The sequence below is a fragment of the Sebastes umbrosus genome, chromosome 21, assembly GCF_015220745.1.
Source record: "Sebastes umbrosus isolate fSebUmb1 chromosome 21, fSebUmb1.pri, whole genome shotgun sequence".
In the NCBI taxonomy this organism is placed as follows: Eukaryota; Metazoa; Chordata; class Actinopteri; order Perciformes; family Sebastidae; genus Sebastes; species Sebastes umbrosus.
The window spans coordinates 26,869,313-26,895,363 of NC_051289.1; the positions used below are offsets into that span (position 1 = coordinate 26,869,313).

The following is a 26,051-nucleotide window of genomic DNA, read 5'->3' on the forward strand; positions in this document are numbered from 1 at the left end:
TAAATCCCAACATTTACAAAATCATATACATGTCGTCTTTTGAAGGGACAAAAAGAGAAAGCAGGAGGGATGAAATAAGCCACAGGGGGAGGTGGTGGTATGTGTGAACGCCAAGGGGTGGGGGGTGCAGATTTGTTTGCAATGTTGCCTAATCCCGGCAGCATCACACACCAACACCATCTGTCACCATTCACATGTGGAGTCAGCTGCCTGGGCTGGTACTGGTGGGAAGGGCTGGGGTGGGGTGGTGTGGTGGGCGTTTAGGACACCTACCGCAGCCTCTGGTCTCTACACAGCGTACACGGGGTCTGCCTTTCAAGCTTGAGCGGAGAGGTGGATGTGAAGGGGGGGGTTGTGATTTGACAAACAGCATCAGCAGCACTCTGATGGTTCGGTGCGCTCAGAGGAGGATGCAGAGGAGGGAGGATGCAGAGAGAAGCACGGTGATGCAGTGACATATGGCAGCTGGTATCGCCTGCACACCCTGACTGCAGCTTCCACTTTCACATTCTCCGGGAAATAGGAGGAGGAGGCTGGACACTGGGAGGCTGAAGGCTGGAGGCTGCTGCAACCACGGACCAGGATCAACCAGCAGACAAACAAGCTGTGAAGAGACTGTAGCCTGCTGATCATATTGCCTCTTGGTAAGCTACATTCTAGCCCCACCTGTCATTACCTGCAGTGTCTGAGCAGCCTATAACTGTAGATCCATCTTACAGCAACCACAGAGCAGCAACAATTGATCTGTTGTCACTTCACATTTTGACTGAGCCAGCAAAACAAAGGAGGTGTTGAAAATTAAACCATTTCTAATATAGCATTAAATGCTTGGCATATTTTGATTTGATTTGACGGGCCTACTCAAGGTGACATTCATTAGCTCATTTTTTTATGCCTCAATATGAGTATTGGGGCCACATTGAGGAAAAAAAATAAATCTGAGATTTCAAGAATAAAGTCATATTACGAGAATTAAGTTATGACTTTATACTTGTAATATGACATTTTTTTCTTGAAATAGTATGACTATTCACATTAAATTATGACTTTTTAATCATAAAGTTATGACTTTATTCTCGTAATATTACGACTTTTTTTCTCGTAAAGTTATGACTTTATATAATATTACGACTTTTTTTCTTGAAATAGTATGACTTTATTCACATTAAATAACGACTTTTTTCTCGTAAAGTTATGACTTTATTCTCGTAATATTACGACTTTCTTTTCTTGAAATATTATGACTTTATTCTCATTAAATTACAACTTTTTTTCTCGTAATATTATGACTTTATTCTCAAAGTCTCAGATTTTTATTTCCCCTCAATGTGGCCCTAATACTCCGTTGTACCTCAATAAGGCTCAATAGCCTTAGTTGTTTTAAATTTGTTAGTAATTTATTTGAAAGTTTCAGCTGTACAAACTTTTTTTTTTCTTCCTATAAGCACCCCCAGTCTTTAGTCTGAATATGTGAACCTCAACCAAAATAATTTAGCCTACTGGTTAAAGGTACTATATGTAACAATTTGCATGTATTAATTGCTTTGTATTGCCATTGTGTGAACAGCTTGTAATGTAACTTAAAGGCCGAGACCTTCCCCGACTCTCTCGGGTACCTCTAACAGCCTGTGGACTGATTTCTATGTAAAGGACTCGGGACGGTTTTGCTTCGTAACGTTAGCTGATGAAGTCATTTGCAAATTGCGAGCTATAGTAGTATCGTGGAGATTGTAATGTCGCGTCACTGTTTTGGCCGATGCCCAGGATGATCGCTCGCGCCTACGGAGTGCGAGCACGTACACGAGCAACAGCATGCCAACTGCAGTTCACTTAACGGCCACCGGGGTCATTGATAACAAGGATCTTCTGAAAGTTACATATAGTACCTTTAAATAATAATAATAATAATAATAATAATAATAATAATAACAAACATGGAATGACAAATATTCATGAGGTCATTGTGCCATTTTATAGACACGAATATCCTCAAAACCAACAGAGATCAGACAAGAAATCTGCATTTCCAAATGTAAAATATGGTTCAAATAATCTGTATGAACTATTGTCTTCAAAACAAAAGGCTCTTTTGTCCCTTTTCCATCTGGCTGCTCTCATCGGTCAGGGTCTGGCTGCTCTACTCTCTAGTTGTTCTCCAGCCAGGTTGGGATGAAACTCCTAACTTGTATTTCTGCTGTATATTGAGCAGTAGATCTCATTGTGCCTATGCATTGCGACAAGCTTTAAACACATCTGCATGACCACTTCCATCCTCCTGCTATTAATCACTAGTGTCCCTTTGCTGGTTTACACATTTAAACATCTGCTTTTCTCAAACGCAATTTCTTATTTCCCCGTTTGTCCGTCCAGTGTCCGCGCCGAGCCGCCGTAGCGATGGGAGACAACGTGTCCAAGAAACTGGGACTGATCTCTGCTACAGACGCAGAGATGGAGGAGCGCTCCTTCTCCAACCGATACCCGGACTGGGCCCCGGGACGCCTGTCCTCAGGCTCCGGAGGACAAGGAGTCCTGTCCTCAGGCTCCGGAGCAGAGCTGGAAGACAACGAAGACTACGAAGACAACCAGCCGCTAGATGCAGAAGGAAAGGTGAGAGACACTAACACTACTGACACTAACCCGAGCTAGTTTAGCCCGCATTGTTGTCACTGTTAGTGTTCTACTTCTCTGGGGTCTGTTTCACTAAACCTAGATAACATAGAGGATTATTAATTCATAATATTACAGATATTAACCCGGGTTTTACAGTTATCCTGGCTCGGTTTAGCCTTGACTCGGTTTCATGAAAGCAGTGGCACATCAGTTACCATGGAGATGTATTGTGTACAGTTAGCCTGCTCCAGATCAGCTAACTGACAGCCAGGCTAACTGACAGGCTAGCTGACAGCCACTAACTGACAGCCGGGCTAACTGACAGCCGGGCTAACTGACAGCCGGGCTAACTGACAGCCACTAACTAACTGACAGCCACTAACTAACTGACAGCCACTAACTAACTGACAGCCACTAACTGACAGGCTAACTGACAGCCAGGCTAACTGACAGCCAGGCTAACTGACAGCCGGGCTAACTGACAGCTGGGCTAACTGACAGCCACTAACTGACAGCTGGGCTAACTGACAGCCACTAACTGACAGCCACTAACTGACAGCCACTAACTGACAGCCGGGCTAACTGACAGCCACTAACTAACAGCCACTAACTAACTAACAGCCAGGCTAACTGACAGCCACTAACTAACTGACAGCCACTAACTGACAGGCTAACTGACAGACAGGCTAACAGACAGCCACTAACTGACAGCCAGGCTAACTGACAGCCACTAACTAACTGACAGCCACTAACTGACAGGCTAACTGACAGCCAGGCTAACTGACAGCCGGGCTAACTGACAGCCACGGGCTAACTGACAGCCGGGCTAACTGACAGCCGGGCTAACTGACAGCCGGGCTAACTGACAGCCGGGCTAACTGACAGCCGGGCTAACTGACAGCCACTAACTGACAGCCACTAACTGACAGCCGGGCTAACTGACAGCCACTAACTGACAGCCACTAACTAACTAACAGCCAGGCTAACTGACAGCCACTAACTAACTGACAGCCACTAACTAACTGACAGCCACTAACTGACAGCCGGGCTAACTGACAGCCGGGCTAACTGACAGCCACTAACTAACTAACAGCCGGGCTAACTGACAGCCGGGCTAACTGACAGGCTAACAGACAGCCACTAACTGACAGCCGGGCTAACTGACAGCCAGTCTAACTGACAGGCTAACAGACAGCCACTAACTAACAGCCGGGCTAACTGACAGCCGGGCTAACTGACAGCCGGGCTAACTGACAGCAGGGCTAACTGACAGCCGGGCTAATTGACAGCCACTAACTAACTAACAGCCGGGCTAACTGACAGCCGGGCTAACTGACAGCCAGGCTAACTGACAGCCACTAACTGACAGCCGGGCTAACTGACAGGCTAACAGACAGCCACTGACAGCCGGGCTAACTGACAGCCGGGCTAACTGACAGGCTAACAGACAGCCACTTACTGACAGCCGGGCTAACTGACAGCCAGGCTAACTGACAGGCTAACAGACAGCCACTAACTGACAGCCGGGCTAACTGACAGCCGGGCTAACTGACAGGCTAACAGACAGCCACTAACTGACAGCCGGGCTAACTGACAGCCGGGCTAACTGACAGCCGGGCTAATTGACAGCCACTAACTAACTAACAGCCGGGCTAACTGACAGGCTAACAGACAGCCACTAACTGACAGCCGGGCTAACTGACAGCCAGTCTAACTGACAGGCTAACAGACAGCCACTAACTGACAGCCGGGCTAACTGACAGCCGGGCTAACTGACAGCCGGGCTAACTGACAGCCGGGCTAATTGACAGCCACTAACTAACTAACAGCCGGGCTAACTGACAGCCGGGCTAACTGACAGCCGGGCTAACTGACAGCCGGGCTAACTGACAGCCAGGCTAACTGACAGCCACTAACTGACAGCCGGGCTAACTGACAGGCTAACAGACAGCCACTAACTGACAGCCGGGCTAACTGACAGGCTAACAGACAGCCACTTACTGACAGCCGGGCTAACTGACAGCCAGGCTAACTGACAGGCTAACAGACAGCCACTAACTGACAGCCGGGCTAACTGACAGCCGGGCTAACTGACAGGCTAACAGACAGCCACTAACTGACAGCCGGGCTAACTGACAGCCGGGCTAACTGACAGGCTAACAGACAGCCACTAACTGACAGCCGGGCTAACTGACAGCCAGTCTAACTGACAGGCTAACAGACAGCCACTAACTGACAGCCGGGCTAACTGACAGCCGGGCTAACTGACAGCCGGGCTAATTGACAGCCACTAACTAACTAACAGCCGGGCTAACTGACAGCCGGGCTAACTAACAGCCGGGCTAACTGACAGCCAGGCTGACAGACAGCCACTAACTGACAGCCAGGCTAACTGACAGGCTAACTGACAGCCACTAACTGACAGCCGGGCTAACTGACAGCCGGGCTAACTGACAGCCGGGCTTGATTAATCCTGATGTCTCATCTGTTCAGTCAGCAGTCACTCTGATCAGAAACCAGTGTGTGTTTTTACAGTTAGTCCATGACCTTATGGATGTATTACAGTTAGTCTATGACCTTATGGATGTATTACAGTTAGTCCATGACCTTATGGATGTATTACAGTTAGTCTATGACCTTATGGATGTGTTACAGTTAGTCCATGACCTTATGGATGTATTACAGTTAGTCTATGACCTTATAGATGTATTACAGTTAGTCCATGACCTTATGGATGTATTACAGTTAGTCCATGACCTTATGGATGTATTACAGTTAGTCTATGACCTTATGGATGTATTACAGTTAGTCCATGACCTTATGGATGTATTACAGTTAGTCTATGACCTTATGGATGTATTACAGTTAGTCCATGGCCTTATGGATGTATTACAGTTAGTCTATGACCTTATGGATGTATTACAGTTAGTCCATGACCTTATGGATGTGTTACAGTTAGTCCATGACCTTATGGATGTATTACAGTTAGTCTATGACCTTATGGATGTATTACAGTTAGTCTATGACCTTATGGATGTATTACAGTTAGTCTATGACCTTATGGATGTATTACAGTTAGTCCATGACCTTATGGATGTGTTACAGTTAGTCTATGACCTTATGGATGTGTTACAGTTAGTCCATGACCTTGTGGATGTGTTACAGTTAGTCTATGACCTTATGGATGTGTTACAGTTAGTCTATGACCTTATGGATGTGTTTTGTCTTGTTTTTACAGTTAGTCTATGACCTTATGGATGTATTTTGTCTTGTTTTTACAGTTAGTCTATGACCTTATGGATGTGTTTTGTCTTGTTTTTACAGTTAGTCTATGACCTTATGGATGTGTTACAGTTAGTCTATGACCTTATGGATGTATTTTGTCTTGTTTTTACAGTTAGTCTATGACCTTATGGATGTGTTTTGTCTTGTTTTTACAGTTAGTCTATGACCTTATGGATGTGTTTTGTCTTGTTTTTACAGTTAGTCTATGACCTTATGGATGTGTTACAGTTAGTCTATGACCTTATGGATGTATTTTGTCTTGTTTTTACAGTTAGTCTATGACCTTATGGATGTGTTTTGTCTTATTTTTATCAGCCTGCATTAAAATACCATATTTTAATGCAGGCTGATAAAAATAAGTTCTTAACTGAATACATATTGCCAATGAGTTAAGTACAGTTGTTATTTTAACATTATGAACATTCATTTTTATTTTTATAATCATTCATGTGATAATCATTATTAGGGTTGTATTGTGTTTATGAAGACTGCTGTTCATATTGTTGTTAGAGGTTTGATGAATATATTATTGATTAGAAATAGCTGATAAAGTTCACTGGACCAGTAGCTATATAGTGTACTGTACATTATATAGTGTATATATACATGTATATATAGTGTTCTGTATATTATATAGTGTACTGTATATTCATGAAACAACAGGGAGAGGACACCACGATGCTTTGACCTTTTATTGTTCTTGGATCACTGGTCTGCTGGGAGAGAAACACACAGCAATGATCAACACATCCTGACAGTTTGTGAATTCTGTAAAACACATATCAGCTCTTAATTCTGCATGGTGTAGATGTCCTACACATTACACTCACTACGATGCCAGGCTGCTCTCAGACTGTACAGTATCTGGGTCCAAAGAATGTCAACATCTGAAGATGGCCGCTCCTGTATCCGGGATATTTTGGCTTCACTTTTGTACAGTGGGAGGAAGTGGAGACCCGTCCTCCATCTTTATATACAAGTCTTTGTTCTGGAAAGGAGTGTGGACTGGTAGCTGGAGAGATGCCAGGTCACCTCCTGGGCGTTGGCGAGGTGCCCCTCTAGCAAGGCACCAAACCCCCAACTGCTCGGAGCGCCTGACTTTGGGCAGCCCCGTCACTCTCACGTCTCTCCACAACATTAATGCATGTCTATAGCTCCTGTGAAAAACATTTAAGTTCCCCAAGAGGGAATCATTTTTCTTCTAAAGACAAATGACATAATTCTCTCTTTCTAAACAGTATCTACTTACTTCTTGAGAAATCCAAGACAGTTGTTAAGCTATGATTCTGATAATCATTTATGACAATAATTGCATCTTGCATTGAGTAAAATGGTGACCGCAGATGCAGACTTGTACTAGCTTTGTAAAAAACAGTGTATACATGGCCGGCTTTCTCTAGCAGCAGCAGAGACGGGAGGCCAGTGGACGGGAGACAATGAGCCAACAAGTAGCTCCTGTGTTCCTCGTGCACTGCTGGACTCCCATCTGTGTTTGTTTGAAGAGCTGATAGACACTCACTGCTCAGTTCACTTTCACTTTATTCACAACACAAGTACAATCATAAGACACAATGGAGATATGTGAAATGGGACATCCTGATAAGCTGTCTGAAGCTTGAGAATAGGGGCCTAAACACTAACATACATTGAAATATGAACTGTCGTCTAGATTTGAAAAAGTGCACGTATTAAACAGTAACGTTTCCAACCTACCAAACACCTAAGACTAACCCAAGACCCTAAAAACTAACTAACCTACGACTTAAATCTCTATTCAACTCGGTAGTCGACGGACGACGCCGGGAGATCTCTGGGTTACCAACTCCCAGAACTATTAAATAGTCCAAAAACACTTATTTCATCAGTTTAAACATTGATTAAGTAGGTAAGATACAATAAGAAAAGGAAAGAACAATACAATATAAATGTGTTTTCACACTATATACTATATAATAACTAGTCCCCGGCTAAACTGAAATATTCATAACAATTGTGCATTTTGCGATAAAAGCAACAAATTTGGCACAGATGTAGGTTTATATGTTATGAAAAGATATAGATATCGGGGCGCTGCAAATTTGATCCCCTGAGAGGCGTGGCGGCCATTTTGAAAAATGGGCGCTAAATATTCCAAAATGTTGCAGAAAACTGATTTTATGACTCTTGATGATTTCCGAGGTGTGTTCTGATTAGAGCAGATGTCAGAAGATCACAGACATGTTTTTATTACCTCTTTATTTTTAGGGTGCTTTTTAAAAGCTTTTAACCTGAGAAAAATGCAAAATCTGAATAAAAGGAGCATGGTCAACTCAGGGTCAAACTTCACCTCCTTGCCTTCATGATAGAATGACAACCAATACATCGTTAGAACTGCAAGATCTCCAGCTTTCCATCGGTGCATTTATCTTTTCATTAGCAGTAAATTTGAGAGAGCTGTTGCTGGATAAAGTTCAAGATCGCTGGTGTTTAGTTTGGGTAGGCGCTTCAGGTTCATATGACAATGTTTTATTTTTGCAGTGGCCTTCAAATTTGAGCAAGGGAGCTGACGTCTGTCTCTAACCTGTGACCAAGCCGACTTGGTTGAACCTATAAGGAAACTAAGATCAGTCTCCTGTCACAATATTTAGGGTATTCAAGCTTTAACCGGTTTTTGTGGTAACTGCTGCCTTAAGCTGGTTTTAAACCCAGAGACAGAGACATTTTTATATTATTATCAATTTCATTCAAACCACACTAAAGCTCGTACATCTAAGTTTACATTTTTTACCCTTTTATCAGATGCTTTTTCCTAGTCTTATAAATGTAAGTCGGTATAAGGTCACAGAGTCTTTGAGCATATATACAACATTATACATTCTACAGGCATTGTGAAAGATGTTACATTCAGTAAGTTTCAGAAGACTGTAGCTGTGGATAATAGGGTTAGTGGGAGTATTTACCTTGAACCATAATATGGCACGTATGACTTTCTAATTGGGAAAAGTATTGCAACTGTATATAACATTACAGTAATTCATATGGGGCTCAAATAAAGACTTGTGTAGGTTAAAAGTGCTTTAAATGGAGGAAAAAGCCTCAACCTGAAAAATAAAGCCAACATATTTGGACAGTGTTTTCATCAGTTCATCAACATCACTCTTAAAATTAAAAAATTCATCAACATGTACCCCCAGGAAGTTAGTGTACTTCACTCTCTCCATAACCCGACTATCGATTTTGATGCAAACATGTTCAACATTATTTTGAATTCTATTGGAGCAAAAAAAAAATGAAGTTCGTCTTGATTATATTTAAGGATCATTTATTGCATTTAAGCCATGTAGCCACTTTAATCGGTTCATTTAGATTATTTTGCAGATTATTTGAATTTGTGTGAGATGAAAACAAATTTGTATTGTCAGCAAATAATACTTTATGCAGAATCATTAATATACAGTATGAAGAGGAGCGGCCCCGGTGAAATCTCTGTAGCGGCTTTGATTCAGGAAGCTTATCGTCTGAATGTGAACGGAGCCTGTAGAGAATGAATTAACTCCATATTCATGAAGCAGGCTTTGAAGCATAGTCTGACCTATGCTGTTAAATCTGTAAAGGGTAAATAGAGCCTTGAGCCTTGCGGAAAATAGCCTAATTAACATAGTGTGTTTCTAAATGATGAAGAGTCTGGATCATAACCCTCTGGGAGATGTCTGAGAAATGATTAATCTGCCGGTATATACCATGCAACAGTAAAAATGGATCAAGGATGTGCCTCCTCAGACCATCACTGATCCACCACCAAACCGGTCATGATGGATGATGTTACAGGCAGCATAAAGTTCACCATGGCGTCTCCAGACTCTTTCACGCCTGTCGCATGTGCTCAGTGTGAACTTGCTCTCATCTGTGAAGAGAACGGGGCGCCAATGGTGGACCTGCCAAGTCTGGTGTTCTCTGGTGAATGCCGATGGAGCTGCACGGTGCTGGGCTGTGAGCACAGGTCCCACTAGAGCACATGTGTCAAACTCAAGGCCCGCGGGCCGAATCCGGCCCGGCACCTCATTTTATGTGGCCCGCGAGAGCTTGCAAAGAATATAATTTGTTTATCATACAATTCTATGCCGCTTTATAGAAGTACGGTGTCCATGAACTACATGTGCCACAATGCATCTTGATTTTGTTACCTGCGCACTGAAGCGTCTCAATATCAGCCGTTTCCAGCAGCGGCACTCTAGCAGAGAGATGTGGTCGCCAAAAAATGTCCAAGATTAATATTTGTGTGAATATATGCGTACAGGAAACAGCAGAACAATCAAATGTGCATCCTTGGTCGCACTACTGAAAAACAGTTTAGGGGAGAGGGATATGTCGCGAGGTGTTTTAACTCCTGAGTGAATCAGGAAGGGAGCGGAGAAATGTTTGGTGTGTGTGTGTGTGTGTGTGTGTGTGTGTGTGTGTGTGTGTGTGTGTGTGTGTGTGTGTGTGTGTGTGTGTGTGTGTGCGCGCTGCCTGCAGCCAGTGTCGCAGCAGAGAAATGATGATGTGTGTGGCCTGGGGGTATGTGTGTGCGCTGCCCACCGTCAGTGACGGCTACTCCGTCTCGTTGTTGTACCATAGTTCTGCCCCTCTCAACTGTGACTAAAAAGTTAAACAAAGTCAATGTAATAAATAGTGCTTGATAATATTTGTGTGATGGTAAAAATAAAAATAACTTTATTACTCACTTGAAAATGTTGATATTTGATGGATAAGTAATGATGAGGGTTTCTTAATCTCATAAATTCATGGGATCTATGTTATAATAACACATAGAAATGTGAGTGTGTGCCCACATTCAGTATTTTTGTGTCTATACGTACATGCATATATATCGATGCAAAAGCATGTGTTTTTGTTACTGAACTAATTTTTTAAATAAATTGTACAATAGTTGTACACTTGAATGCCTGCTTGCAATAATTTTTCCTAGATTTCTGCTTTCAGAGCTAGTTATTAATTTAGTTATTACTAAAACCAATAATAATCGAATGCAGAGGCAATTAAGTAACATGATAAAGACTAGGTATATTTATATTGTCTTACGATACGTGTCGGACGCCCGTGATTTGCATAATGTAGATGAGCCCTCAACTTTATGCAGATGAGGAGCGGGCGTCGTGACGCCTAGTCTCTCGAATCGCGACGCCACGCTACCAGAATGCATTGCGCGGATGCTTACATAGACATTGAATGGGTAGCGTGGAAAGCACGGAGCCTTTGTACACGTACCATTACAGTTACAACCGGCCCTTTGAGGGCTACCATAATGCTGATGTGGCCCGGGATGAAATTGAGTTTGACACCCCTGCACTAGAGGATGTCGGGCCCTTGTGCCACCCTCATGGAGTCTGTTTCTGACAGTTCGGTCAGAAACATGCACACCAGTAGCCTGCTGTAGGTCATTTTGTAGGGCTGTGGCAGTGCTCCTCCTGTTCCTCCTCACACAAAGGAACAGATACCGGTCCTGCTGCTGGGTCAATGCCCTTCTACGGCCCCGTCCAGCCCTCCTGGTGTAACGGCCGGTCTCCTGGTATCTCCTCATGCTCTTGAGACCTGTCTGTGGCCACCACATGCAGAACCATTCCCTTTTGGCGGTTGTCTTGCTGTTGCCTCTCCGTTGCACCTGTTGTCACTTTCATTTGCACCTGAAGTTGAACTGACTTGGTGTTCTACTGTGATGATTAAGTGTTCCCTTCATTTTTGTGAGCGGTGTACATAGTAGGCTTGTCGCGGTAGTCGGTGTTACACGGTGGTCGGGCACACACCGATTACATTCCGTACCCAACCCCCACCGTCGTTTTGCTTCTTTGTTTTTACAGAAATAAAACCCATCTAGTTCATTCAGTTCTATCAGCGCCGTGTTATCAATATAAAGTCGGACGACGGACGCTGCAAATTGACCGTGAATGCATCCGTACGGAGTCTCAGCTCAGAGTAGCAGGTGTCATATTTCACACACACGGGACGAGAGGGAGTTGACAGACAAGACGATGTGAAGCGACAAGCAAAAGTGCCTATTTGGCAATATTTCAGATTCCAACCCAATACTACAAGGGATCCATAACGTTACTTAGGCCACACTTGTGCTTTCTCTCTCCTCAGGTGAGCGCAGCATTCCAGAAGAAGGTGGAGAACAAGATCAAAGATCTCCTCCAGCAGATGGAGGAGGGCCTCAAGACCGCCGACCCCCACGACTTTTCCGTTTACACCGGCTGGACGGGTCAGTTGCCAGCGCTGTAAAACTGAAGAAAAGCCAAATCCATGTGTCAGGTTAAGCCTATCACTGATCCCCAGTGTGCTGTCTTCACTACAGGCATTGCCTTGCTGTATCTCCAGCTGCACCGGGTGTCCCATGAGGCCACCCACCTGCAGAGGGCGCTGGACTACGTGAAGAGGACCATGAGGATCCTGAATGGCCGTAAAGTGACGTTCCTGTGTGGTGACGCGGGGCCGCTGGCAGTGGGCGCGGTGGTTCACCACAAACTGAATAACACCGCTGACAGCCAAGACTGTCTGTCCAGGTGAGTGGCTGGTCTGTTGGTATGGATGTGGTTGTTGCAACACGGTGCATCTCATGTGGACCACGTCGCCGCCTTAGATGAGTAGCAACATTTGTGTTTCACCACAAAGGCCAGTCTGTGTGGAGTTGTGATCTTTTGAACCGTATTTCTGTGTCATTATTGTTAACCTTTTAATGTTAATGTGTCTGTCAGGCTCCTCCAGCTGCAGCGGTCAGTGCTGAGTCCAGACTCTGAGATGCCAGATGAGCTGCTGTACGGCCGGGCTGGCTACCTTTATGCTCTGCTCTACATTAACAAAGAGATGGGAGCTGACACGGTGGATGAGAGCACCATTACGAAGGTCAGACAGGCCCTTAGTTATTCCAATATTTACGGTTTAACTTGTAAAACTTTGTTCATCTTAGCATCTAGAACTTTCAAGTATTAATCTATGAAGCGTGGACATGTTGCGTATTTGGCCTTGGGCTGCCATCTAAGACACAGATCTCCATTATGGTGCATTTTGTCAAGCAGAATACTGAATTCAGCGCTGAAGGTACGTGTTCACAGGGGCGTTTTTTATCGCGAGGGAACGCGCCGCTTCCCAGCGTTGGACGCTTGGTGGGCTGCCACTAGAAACAAGGCACTGGCTCCTGATTGGACGAACGCTTTCCCTCCGTGGGCTAATGTTCCCAGCTTTCATTTATCGTGTAGCATTATTTATTTATTTTTAACTATTCTTAACAAAATTGTATATTAACTATTTAAATCAAAGGTAGGATTGGTAATGTTCAAATCCATTTTTGTTATATTTGTTGAAATTCTCATTATCATCTGAAGAAACAAATCAGGTATCTGTGGCTGTCGCAGGACTGTAATCAGCCCGAATAATAAAGTACAAACGTCAGAAGATGGCAAGTACTGCTCCCCCCATCTCCAGTCTGATCTGGAGCGCACAGCAGATAGGTATGTGGTTTGTTTATATGACGTAACGTGGCGCTCAAGACAGACCTCCTGAATGAACGGTGCGTGGCGGCTGCGTGATTCACGCGTCTGGTGTCCAGACCAGACCAGACCAAAGAAGAGTACCGGCAGCATGTGAGAAGTGCCGGCGCGCTATTTAAAAGTCACGATGTGCCAAAGAGTCAAATGTAGAAGTGCCGGTTCTGCGCACCGGTGAGTACCGGCCCACTTTGAGCACTAGCAGGGACACAACCTCTCAGCTGAGCGTGCACGCACACACACACATTCGTAGCCTATAGAGCATGTTGGACGGTAAAATCATCATCTGCCCAGTGTCAATGTAGAAAGACAAACAGACAATGGGCCGATCTACTTGTTCTATAGGTCAGTCAGAGAAAAGATGGTTGCATCGGCCCAAAAGGTCCGTCGGTCCACCGAGTGTCCAGAGTGCCAGATGGCCAGTCCAGCCCTGCATGCACACACTCACTGCAGCAAAATGCAGGACCAGCTGTCCCCTTTGGTAAAGTGCCAGGCCAAAACACATATAGTACACACACACACACACACACACTCACACTCACACTCACTGTGACAGAAGGGCTGAGAGAGGAGGCAGCAGCAGCGGCTTCACAAGTCTTAGATAGAGATAGATATTATTATGACTGATGAAGGAAACTAAATGTGAAGCTGCAGCACTGCTCTGCTGTTCTTCTCCCCATCATTTGTGCTTCTATACCTGTCACCAGCTCACACAGCACAGCAGCACTCTGCACACTTTACCAGAGAGTGGCTGCACTCCAGGCTGCTGTTTACACATGCTTCATCTTTGTCTCTTACCTTGGTGTTGTTCTCTGAAGACACTTTTTCTTCTTCATGTCAACTTCTTGTCTCTAGGTTGTGTCCTCCTCCTACTGTCTGGGATGTGTGTGTGTCTTTCTTTAGCCTATCACAGATAGTTTTCTGCTTGGTTTGGTTATGAGCATTAGTTTGTCTTCTCTGACTGACAGCTTGTAGTAGAGACGCCCAGTGCTGAAAAGAGTGTTTCTGCTGAGGGTTGTGTTTTTTCAGTGTCTATTGTTTGAGTTGCAGCCAGATAGACACATCTCCAGTTTGTGCCAGCTCAAAAAGAAATAGGCTGTGTTACTGCCTTTGCTCGACTGAGAAACAAAATCTTTCCCAGTCCAATGCTGAAATGAAATGAACAAGATAATTAGTCCAAAGCACTGCTGGATTATCAGTCTTTAATTAATAAACCTCTTCTCAGAGCCTCACCAGTAGTGGTTATAGAAGGTCAGGGTCATTCATCCTCTGGGCAGCATCAGTGTTCTTAGTAGATTTGGTTTTTTTTCTCGTGTTTCACAGGTTGATTTTGTTGGGGGGGAGAAAGGTGCATTTGAGGCAGGAATGTCAGTATAGATGTATAGGAGTGAAGGGACGTGTATATGAACAAGCTGCTCTGTCATGAGGGAGGCAGAGCTGCTTTCTTCCCTCTGTCTTGCTCGGGGACAACAAACTGCTGACTCACAACCTCCAGAACCTCCCGTACACACACACACACACACACACACACACACAGAAAAGCCCCCCTCCAGCCAGTTTTACTTCCTGTTTTTCCTCTTTCTCAAACAGAGAATGGGGGTGTGGTAAATAGTCAGACATAATTCATTACCATGGCAACCAGATTGCATCGTTTTTCAACCCAGTTTAGATGAATTTAGCGCCCGTCTGGCCGCTGCCTCACCGAGGAGCTGCACAGCCGCACGCCGGCCACAGCGCACCGGAGGACGCATAGACACGTTACAGAGGTCCGCCGTTTGAAATTTGGGACGTTTTGGAGTTTCACCGTCCACCAGCACTGTCCGCTCTCTCTCCTCTGCTCCAGCACCGACACCGCACAGGCCTGCACTGTGATTCCTTTATTTATCTAATGGGACTTTTTCTCTTGTTTTTCTTGTCGCACTCCCCGTTGTTCAGACCTGTTACGGGCCACCAAACCTCCAAAATGGCATCGGCTGCTTAGTGTTAATTTGACTCTCGTTGAGAGAGACGGTCAGTGTGATGTACTCATTCTGCCGGTGGCATTTTGTGTAGACTAAACCACTGCATTGATTGCATCCGTTCACCGCACACACAAATTATATTATGAAAATAAACACACTAAACTAAGGTGGAGGAAAGTAAAAAAGAAAGTGAAAACCCCTCAGTTAGCTGATGCAACAAGTTGGGCTAGCTAACTACACCATCACCTAACTAGCTAACTACACCATCACCTAACTAGCTAACTACACCATCACCTAACTATCTAACCACACCATCACCTAACTATCTAACTACACCATCACCTAACTAGTTAACTACACCATCACCTAACTAGCTAACTACACCATCACCTAACTATCTAACCACACCATCACCTAACTATCTAACTACACCATCACCTAACTAGTTAACTACACCATCACCTAACTAGCTAACCAACTAGAAAGACAATATAACAGACAGATAAACTGCTCGGACACAAACAGTATGACGGCATGAGTCCGCCTGCAGCTTGGAGGATGACCTTTGACCTGCAGCTTGGAGGATGACCTTTGACCTCCAGCTTCTACTTTAGTCATACGTCATATTCACATTATACCAACAACCTTTTCTTTCTCTCCCTCACCGATCCTCAGGTGGTGATGGCCATCGTGGAATCGGGGAAGAACATGTCTGCAGAGCAGAAGAAGACGGATCGCTGCCCTCTGCTCTATGAATGGCACAAGAAGCAGTACATCGGTGCTGCCCACGGCCTGGCTGGCATCTTTTACATGCTCATGCAGGTAAGAGGCTGAACGGGTTGGTGGTTGATGTTGTGATGTCTAAGCCAAGGGTTCTCAACTTTTTGGAACCTAAGGCCCACTTTTGATTGTTGATTTGCCAAAAAAAAAACATTACATGACAAAAAAATAGAAAACAGTAACCTGGGCTGTAAAAGTGTTATGCCACTGTCAGCTGGAATGACCAACATATATAAATACTGCTCACCGTCAACCATCACTGTCTGCCATTATGAATCCAAATGGAATGCATTCAGGGACATAAAATAAGAAGAGCACTAGTTATGTCCCTACATTTGCCGCAGTGACAAAACCTGAAATTCACTGAATCAAGCCTATATTTTATTGGCAATTGACATAATAATACTTAATATATAATGATGCATTTTATTTGTTACTGACTATGTCTTTACTTGCATATAACAAAACATGTTTTTCTGATTGTTTATTTAACTTCTACGACAAAGTCTGTAAAGCAGGAGATGGAAGGCTACCGTTATCCTTCTGCTAATGTACACACATCAGGAAATAGAAAGATTAGATGGCGTGTTGCATAGAGTAATTAAAAGGGGACCCCAAATATGTTACCAAGTCAATCATAAATGAGCTGCAAACGTGTATTCAGTTTGCTTGTAAAACACAAAAAATGTGAAGAGCAAAGAAAAGCTAAACAATATTGGAAATGTGCCGAAGAGCATTTCACTTCCACTGGACATTTGAACCGCGATGCGATGCAAACCACGCAGCAACCAGAAGGCAAACCGCCACATCCAGTTGACATAAGGTGTAAGCTCGGGTTCTGGACAAGGCTCAACCTGCAGCACGCTCTCACTGCTTCTCCAATCTTGACCAGAGAAATCACCACCACCTCTCTGTCTCTCCTCATCCCTCTGTGTGTGTGCGAGTTCAGATGTGCCTCACAGTCATGTTTGCGGCCACTCTCCCCCTGAACGGCGGCGTTTTGAGGCTGATGTGTCCGTGCATTACGCACCGCCTCTCCGGCAGTGCCCGGCTGCATGCAGCCTTCTTCTCAGCCCTTTCAGACAAAGCGATGAGATCTCAATGTGGACACTGAAGACACATATTAATACCAGGTGTAAATATAATTAGGTTAAATCATATCTGGATAGGAATGCATTTTAATGCCAGGTGAAAAGGGGGTCAATAATGTTACTAAATGAATGAACAGATGTTACTGTTCTGGCCTGAGGAAAGGAACTTTCAGTTCATTTCTGCAGCCACTAGGGGTTGCTGTTTATCTTTACTACAGGCATTATCTGTTGACCTGTGACCTGTGACCTTTGACCTTTGACCCTAGCTGCCATCTTTGTTTTTCTTGCATTCCTGAGTAGAAGCACATGTTGAAACTATCTAGTCCATATCTACATCCATCTTCTTTTGGAAGCACTTTTAGAAGCATTGTCTGTGAGTACTGCTTTTATAAGATGTCCATATTTATATCTATGTTTATATTTTGTGTGGATGGCTAATTTAAACCATGTTTTTTATGTGTGATGCACTACTCATTGTTTCCTTTATATCCTTTTTCATTTCAGTTTTACTCCTTTGTCATGCTGGCAATAATAACGGTGGTGCAAAATAAAGCCTCCATTTATTGTCTACAGTGTGTGAAGAGTTATCTGTCTGTCTAGTCAAGGAAGGGGACTCTCTGATGAGGGCAGAACAGTAAAAAGACAGACTCTACGGTGATTTCTACCACAGTGGGATAGATATCAAGCCTTCTCAACTCCATCTGCAACAGCCAAGATGTCCGCTGCAGAGGGAAGAATCCATGGGACTAGATCAGTGTCCTCACACTCATCGAAATTGTCAAAACACTCCAGTAGATCGGCAGCTACCTTGGCTGCAGTAGAAGCACGCGCCAAGGCGGAAGCGGCACGAACAAGAGCATCTTATGCACAAAGGGAGATCGACGTGAAGGTAAAGAGGGCTCAGCTAAAGGTAGAGGAGACGCGTCTTGATGCTACACTGGAGGCCATCCAGCAGGAGAAGGAGGCAGAGGCCACTTTAGCTGAAGCGACTATTTTTGAAGCGGCTGTGGATTCAGCAGACATTGAAGAGCCGTCTGCAGTTCGTGACATGGACCAAGGTTCCTCTTATCAAACAGCTGAGAGAACTGAAAAGTATGTTCAGGACCAGTATGCCTACATGAACACCAGCCAGCCATCGGCATACAATGACAATCCACGTCCTGACGCGAAAGTTGAAGTGACTTCCCCAGGAGCTGTAAATCCCATGCCACGTGATGACTCTCCCCCACATCACAAACCTGTTCATAGCCAAGGTGAGAGGCAACATTCATCCTTGCATGCCCCTAACCCTATTGAAGCAACTTCTATCTTGAGGATCGTTTCAGGCCTAAAAGTGAACGGGAATGGAACATGCCACAGTCAACCATTGGGTTCAAGAGCTCATCATCACCCAGGGACAATAGAGGAGATAACGGGCAGTCACGTAGAGGAGGACACCATGCGTCTGGTGAATCCGGTTCCAACGTCTCAGACCTCGCAAAGTTCCTAGCTCGCCGCGACCTACTTACAGCTGGACTCACAAAATTCAATGACAAGCCAGAAAATTACTGGGCTGTGAAGTCTACATTCTCCAATGCCACTGAAGACCTCGATTTGAAACCCAGTGAGGAACTTGACCTGCTGATTAAGTGGCTTGGACCAGAATCAGCAAAGCATGTGAGAAGAGTGAGGTCGGTTCGCATCAACCACCCTGCTGAGGCCCTCAGTATGGTCTGGGAAAGGTTAGAGGAGTGCTATGGATCTGCAGAGGCAATGGAGACTGCTCTCTTTAACAAGCTTGAACGTTTCCCCAAGGTCTCGAATAGGGACCCCCAGCGTCTCCGGGAGTTAGGTGACCTTCTCCTTGAACTGGAGTCAGCCAAAGAGGAAGGTTACTTGTCAGTTCTGTCCTACCTGGACACTGCACGTGGCATTAACCCTATTTTGGAGAAATTGCCCTTCAGTCTTCAGGATAAATGGATGGTGCAGGGGACAAGATACAAACAACAAAACCACGTCAGCTTCCCACCCTTTTCCTTCTTCTCTAGTTTCATTCGTGAGGAAGCAAGGATGAGGAATGACCTTAGCTTCATCCCTGCAACCTCCAGCATCACACCACCAAGGGAAGAGAGATTCTCAATGAAAACAGCGAGAACCCCCATAACGGTGCACAGAACAGAGGTGGACAATACTCAATGGGAGGATGAAGCAAGAGGATTGGACAACCCTAAGAAGCAGTGTCCTATTCACAAAAAGCCTCACCCCCTGCAAAGGTGTAGAGCTTTCAGAGAGAGACCCCTAGAGGAACGAAAGACTTTCCTTAGAGAAAATGGAATATGTTTTCGTTGCTGCTCCTCAACCTTGCACCAAGCAAAAAACTGCAAGGCTGTCATTCAGTGTTCAGAGTGCAACAGTGACAGGCACATTGCAGCCCTTCATGCTGGCCCGGCACCCTGGTCGACAAGGCGGGCTATCTTCCCCTCGGAACATCATGGCGGGGAGGAAGAGGGATCGCCCTCTTCTTCAGTCGCCACCTCAACTTGCACAGAGATCTGTGGAGACGGCACTGCAGGGAAATCATGTGCCAAAATCTATCTTGTTTATGTTTACCCCAAAGGTCAACCGGAGAAGAAAGCAAGTGCGTACGCCATTCTAGACGACCAAAGCAACAGGTCTTTAGCCAGGTCAGCCTTCTTCAAAATGTTCGACATAGCTGATGACACATCCCCTTACACACTCAGAACATGTGCAGGTGTGTCAGAGACTGCAGGCCGAAGAGCAAGGGGTTTCATTGTGGAATCGGCTGACGAGAAGACCAGTCTAGCTCTTCCTACACTTATTGAGTGTGACCAGCTACCTGATAATAGGGCGGAGATCCCAACGCCAGCAGCTGCGATGTATCATGCTCACTTAAAGTCCCTAGCCACTAAGATACCTCCACTTGACCCAAAGGCTGAGATTTTGCTCCTCTTGGGAAGAGACATCATCCAAGCACACAAGGTCCTAGAGCAACGCAATGGGCCCCTGCATACTCCCTTTGCACAACGATTAGCCCTTGGCTGGGTGATAGTAGGTGAGGTCTGCCTCGATGGTGCACACAGACCCTCACCTGTGAACACCTTCAGAACCTATATACTCGACAATGGACGCGCCAGCCTTATGAGTCCTTGTCCCAACAAAATTAATGTCAAGGAGAGTTTCAGCCACACCCACCAGTCTCAGAGTTATCCTGCCTCAAACCAGGAACCACGACTTATGCCAAGAGACATAACAGATCTCATGGGAGAGTCTGTTTTCCGCGTCACAAAGGATGATGACAAAACAGCTCCTTCTATGGAGGATCTTGCCTTCCTGAGGATTATGGAAAGGGAATTCCATCAGGATGAATCGAACAGCTGGGTTGCTCCGCTCCCTTTCCGTAGCCCACGACAACGCCTCCCTAATAACTTTCAACAGGCAAGGAATCGTCTCACCTCACTGAACCGCACGCTGAGGAAACACCCAGAGAGGAAGGACCATTACATTGAATTCATGAGTAAGGTCTTAGAGAACGGACACGCTGAAGTGGCTCCGCCCTTACAACCGGATGAAGAGTGCTGGTACCTACCTCACTTCGGGGTATATCATCCTCGAAAACCTGAACAAATAAGGGTGGTGTTCGACTCTAGCGCCCAACACCATTGTGTGTCTCTCAATAATGTGCTCCTTACTGGCCCAAACATGAACAACAGCCTGCTTGGGGTGTTGCTGCGGTTTAGGAAGGAGCCAGTCGCTGTGACGACCGACATACAGCAGATGTTCCATTGCTTTGTGGTACATGAGGACCATCGGAACTTTCTGCGCTTCCTCTGGTACCGCAACAATGACCTTGATGATGATATTGTAGAGTACAGGATGCGGGTTCACGTATTTGGGAACAGCCCATCACCATCTGTGGCCATCTACGTACTCAGGAGAGCTGCCAAAGAGGGAGAGAGAGAACACGGAGCAAAGGCAAGGAAGTTCGTTGAGAGGAACTTTTATGTTGATGATGGTCTGGTGTCCCTCCCCACAGAGGAGGAAGCCATCACTCTTCTCCGGAACGCTCAAGACATGTTAGCCATCTCAAACTTGCGGCTTCATAAATTATTGTCCAACAGAGTCACTGTTATGAGAGCCTTTCCTCCAGAAGACCTTGCTAAGGGGCTGAAGGACCTAGATCTCAACACGGACCTCCCTCCCATGCAGAGAAGTCTAGGAGTGAGCTGGGACGTCTCAGAAGATGTGTTCACCTTCCAAGTGTCAGAGGCAGAGAAGCCCTACACAAGGCGTGGGGTCCTGTCTACTACAAACAGCCTGTTTGACCCGCTGGAATTCGCTGCCCCTGTAAGCATTCAGGGAAGGTCTCTACTCAGGGAGCTTACCACAGAAGCCAGTGACTGGGATGCCCCTCTGCCAGAAGAGAAGTACAGAGAATGGAAACTGTGGAGAGACTCACTTAAAGAGCTTGAGCAGGTCAAGATACCACGCCAATACACCTCCATCTCTCTCAGCCAGGCGCAAAGTAAGGAGCTGTGTGTTTTCTGTGACGCATCCACAACTGCTATTGCTGCTGTAGCCTACTTGCGGACAACTGATGCGAGCAGTAATACAGATGTTGGCTTCATATTTGGCAAGGCAAAGCTCGCTCCACATCCTGAGATGACTGTTCCAAGGCTTGAGCTGTGCGCTGCTGTTTTGGCTGTGGAAATAGCAGAGGCAATCATGGATGAGATGGACACCGAATTTGATGCTGTGACATTCTATTCTGATAGCAAAGTGGTCCTAGGGTACATTAACAATGAATTTAGAAGATTTTACGTGTATGTACACAACAGAGTGCAACGCATAAAGAGATCAACCAGTCCAGAGCAGTGGAGGTACGTCCCTACTAAAGAGAACCCAGCTGATCATGCTTCCAGATCGGTACCAGCAGGCAGCCTGACTCACACCACATGGTTGACAGGACCAGCATTCCTGTTGAAGTCAGTTGGATGTGAAACCCCCTCTTCCTTCAACTTGGTTGACCCGGCTTCTGATGTTGATATTCGCCCACAGATTACTTGTCATGTCACCAGTGTCACCAATGGCAGATTAGACCCCAAGCGCTTTCAGAGGTTCTCAAGTTGGCGATCACTCACTCGTGCAGTTGCAAGGCTTGCACATGTTGCCCACTCTTTCAAGCAAGACATCAGCTGCAAGGGCTGGCATATTCATGAAAGCCCTTGTCTCAAGGAAGACTTGGATCAAGCGAGGACCATCATCATCTGTAGTATGCAACAGCATGCCTTCATGGAGGAATTAGAATGCATCAGAGAAGGAACATCTATTCCCAAACAAAGCCCACTCTACAGCTTGTGCCCTTACATTGATACTTCTGGCCTTCTCAGGATTGGGGGACGCCTGTCCCAAGCCAGCCTAGGCAGGGACGAAATCAATCCTCTAATCCTCCCTGGACAGAGTCACATCACAACTCTACTCATCCGACATTATCATGAGCAGGTCCAGCATCAGGGGCGTCATATCACGGAAGGTGCCTTGAGAGCGGCGGGTCTGTGGATCATTGGTGGAAAACGACGCATCAGCAGCATACTTCGTCACTGTGTCCAATGCCGAAAACTGCGGAGGAAAATAGAGACTCAGAAGATGTCTGATCTACCTGTTGACCGCCTCAGTACCGACCCACCTTTCTCCTTCGTAGGTTTGGACGTTTTTGGACCATGGATGGTTGTGGCACGGCGGACTAGAGGAGGTCTAGCAAGCAGCAAACGGTGGGCGGTGTTTTTTACATGTATGAGCACCAGGGCCATACATATTGAGGTCATCGAGTCAATGGACTCTTCGAGCTTCATAAATGCTCTGCGACGGTTCTTCTCTATCAGAGGCCCAGCCAAACAGATAAGGTCTGATTGTGGTGCAAATTTTGTGGGGGCCTGCAGAGAGCTGCAGATAACATCAGTGAGCAGCAATAAGGAAGTGCAGGGTTATCTGAACAACAATGGATGTACATGGGTCTTCAACCCACCGCACTCATCGCATATGGGAGGCAGTTGGGAGCGACTGATAGGACTCTCTCGGCGCATCCTGGATTCCATGCTGTTGAAGGTTGGACCATCAAAGCTCACCCATGAAGTCTTGACCACATTCATGGCAGAGGTCGCAGCTATAGTGAATGCTCGCCCATTGGTTCCCGTATCCACGGATCCAGACTCCCCATTCATCCTGACACCAGCAACACTTCTCACACAGAAGATAAGTGCACTTCCTCCTCCCCAAGGTGCATTTGATGGGAAGGATCTCTATGGAAAGCAATGGAGGCAAGTACAAAGTCTCGCCAACACCTTTTGGCATCGCTGGAGGACAGAGTACATTCCTACCCTGCAGAGACGTAGGAAATGGCAAAAAGAAGAACACAATCTTCACGAGGGGGATATCGTGATACTGAAAGACAACCAAGTGAAAAGAAACGAATGGCCCATGGGCATCATAGTCAAGACATTTCCCAGCACAGATGGTAGAGTAAGGAAGGTGGAGATCAAGACAGCAAGGGATGGTTTGTGTAAGACCTTCTTACGGCCTGTCTCGGAGACTGTCCTACTCCTCTCCCCAGAGACTGATTAGAATTTAGTTCTGTTTTTCGTTAGTAATGGCATCCTGCCAGATACCAGGCGGGGAGTGTTCTGGCCTGAGGAAAGGAACTTTCAGTTCATTTCTGCAGCCACTAGGGGTTGCTGTTTATCTTTACTACAGGCATTATCTGTTGACCTGTGACCTGTGACCTTTGACCTTTGACCCTAGCTGCCATCTTTGTTTTTCTTGCATTCCTGAGTAGAAGCACATGTTGAAACTATCTAGTCCATATCTACATCCATCTTCTTTTGGAAGCACTTTTAGAAGTATTGTCTGTGAGTACTGCTTTTATAAGATGTCCATATTTATATCTATGTTTATATTTTGTGTGGATGGCTAATTTAAACCATGTTTTTTATGTGTGATGCACTACTCATTGTTTCCTTTATATCCTTTTTCATTTCAGTTTTACTCCTTTGTCATGCTGGCAATAATAACGGTGGTGCAAAATAAAGCCTCCATTTATTGTCTACAGTGTGTGAAGAGTTATCTGTCTGTCTAGTCAAGGAAGGGGACTCTCTGATGAGGGCAGAACAGTTACATTATGAGTACAATCATCTACAATCATATCAATTGCTAAATTCCCCAATTCTTAATCTCCTGCCTCCTGTTCTGACTCCATCTTTCTCAGTTCAGACCCAAACTGCCTTGACATCATTAAATGGAGGAAACAAAGCAGGATAGTATAAAATCAGACAGAAATGAGCAGTAATAATTAAACTGTCTCCCTCCAGCCAGAAGCCAAGGTCCATCCAGACATTCTGTCAGAGTTGATCCGTCCCAGCATCGACTACGTCCGCCACAAGAGGTTTCGTTCGGGGAACTTCCCGTCGTCGCTAAGCAACGAGAGTGACCGGCTGGTTCACTGGTGCCACGGAGCCCCGGGTGTTATCCATCTGCTCAACATGGCTTATAAGGTGAGAGCGATTTATGCATTGTACTGTGTGGTTCACGTTGTGCAGCAACATCAACAGTTCAACACCAGTCGGACCACATCGGTATCTGTCTTAACTGACCAGACAGAAGCTCTTGCTTTATGAAACCACCCTGTCCAACTGTGGCACCTTGTGGCAGAGTTCTGCACTGCATAGGCGCTATATTGTCTGTACTCCCGTCCTGACTAAACACAAGCTGTCTTTAATGTGAAAAGCCTGACTATGCATACAGTACACACATACTGCAGCAGTGCATTGTGGGATAATTTCTTCTTTTCTTGGCCCATTAGGGAGCCACTTGATAGCTAATGTGCTGCTATTCTGGCATTTCCATTCATCTCACTAATACAGAGACACCACACAGAGAACAAAGCACAATGGGAGACATGGTTGCTTCTCTCTGTCTCACTAGTAACAGAACACACAGCAGATCTCTCATTTGTTGTTGCAGGAGGAACATTTCCTTGGCTGCATGTATTTTGTCAGTGAACATTTCAGATCAGCTGTAACAGCTGTGTCTGTATGCTGTTTCATTTAAAGCTTCAGTAGGCAGTATGTTTTTGTCATAATTGGGCAAAAATAATAATAACATTTCAGCATATTGTAATTCAAGTGTTCTGAGAGAAAACTAGACTTCTGCTCCTCCTCATGGCTCTGTTTACAGGCTTTAATGTCCGTGACGGGACACTTGATTTTTTTCAGGTTACCTATCTCATGAACTGCTGTCATGATATAGTGACCATTTTGTAAAAATAACTTCTTTTTTTTTTTATATTTTTTATACATTTGTAATCATATTTTTTCTCCATTTCTACCCACTGCAGCTTTAACCCTTTTCTCTCAGAAACCCCCTCATTGTTAATCTAGCTAGGAAAGCCATCCATCCTCTGAATGCTCTAGGACTCTAGTTTGATCCATCCATCCTCTGAATGCTCTAGGTCTATAGTTTTATCCATCCATCCTCTTAATGGTCTAGGTCTCTAGTTTGATCCATCCATCCTCTGAATGCTCTAGGTCTCTAGTCTGATCCATCCATCCTCTTAATGGTCTAGGTCTCTAGTTTGATCCATTCATCCTCTGAATGCTCTAGGTCTCTAGTTTGATCCATCCATCCTCTGAATGCTCTAGGTCTCTAGTTTGATCCATCCATCCTCTGAATGCTCTAGGTCTCTAGTTTGATCCATCCATCCTCTGAATGCTCTAGGTCTCTAGTTTGATTCATCCATCCTCTGAATGCTCTAG

General features: G+C 45.3%; 1 protein-coding gene across 11 annotated transcripts in view; it reads left to right on the plus strand.

Annotated features, from left to right (window-relative positions):
• The first annotated feature begins 388 nt into the window (after nucleotides 1-388).
• lancl2 (LanC lantibiotic synthetase component C-like 2 (bacterial)) overlaps nucleotides 389-26,051 on the plus strand; it is a 33,679-nt gene continuing 8,016 nt past the window's right edge. For 10 of the 11 annotated variants that reach the window (XR_005204915.1, XR_005204916.1, XR_005204914.1 and 7 more), the window contains exons 1-6: nucleotides 1,977-2,607; nucleotides 12,016-12,133; nucleotides 12,227-12,434; nucleotides 12,627-12,774; nucleotides 16,052-16,198; nucleotides 24,609-24,791. Coding sequence is in view for 5 of the 11 variants with exons in the window: in XM_037756569.1 (XP_037612497.1) it covers nucleotides 2,395-2,607; nucleotides 12,016-12,133; nucleotides 12,227-12,434; nucleotides 12,627-12,774; nucleotides 16,052-16,198; nucleotides 24,609-24,791 (1,017 nt within the window). In the remaining 6 variants the exon portion in view is untranslated. Of the gene's footprint in view, nucleotides 645-1,976; nucleotides 2,608-12,015; nucleotides 12,134-12,226; nucleotides 12,435-12,626; nucleotides 12,775-16,051; nucleotides 16,199-24,608; nucleotides 24,792-26,051 lie in introns of those variants that run through there. The other variant, XM_037756570.1, reaches the window with a different exon arrangement.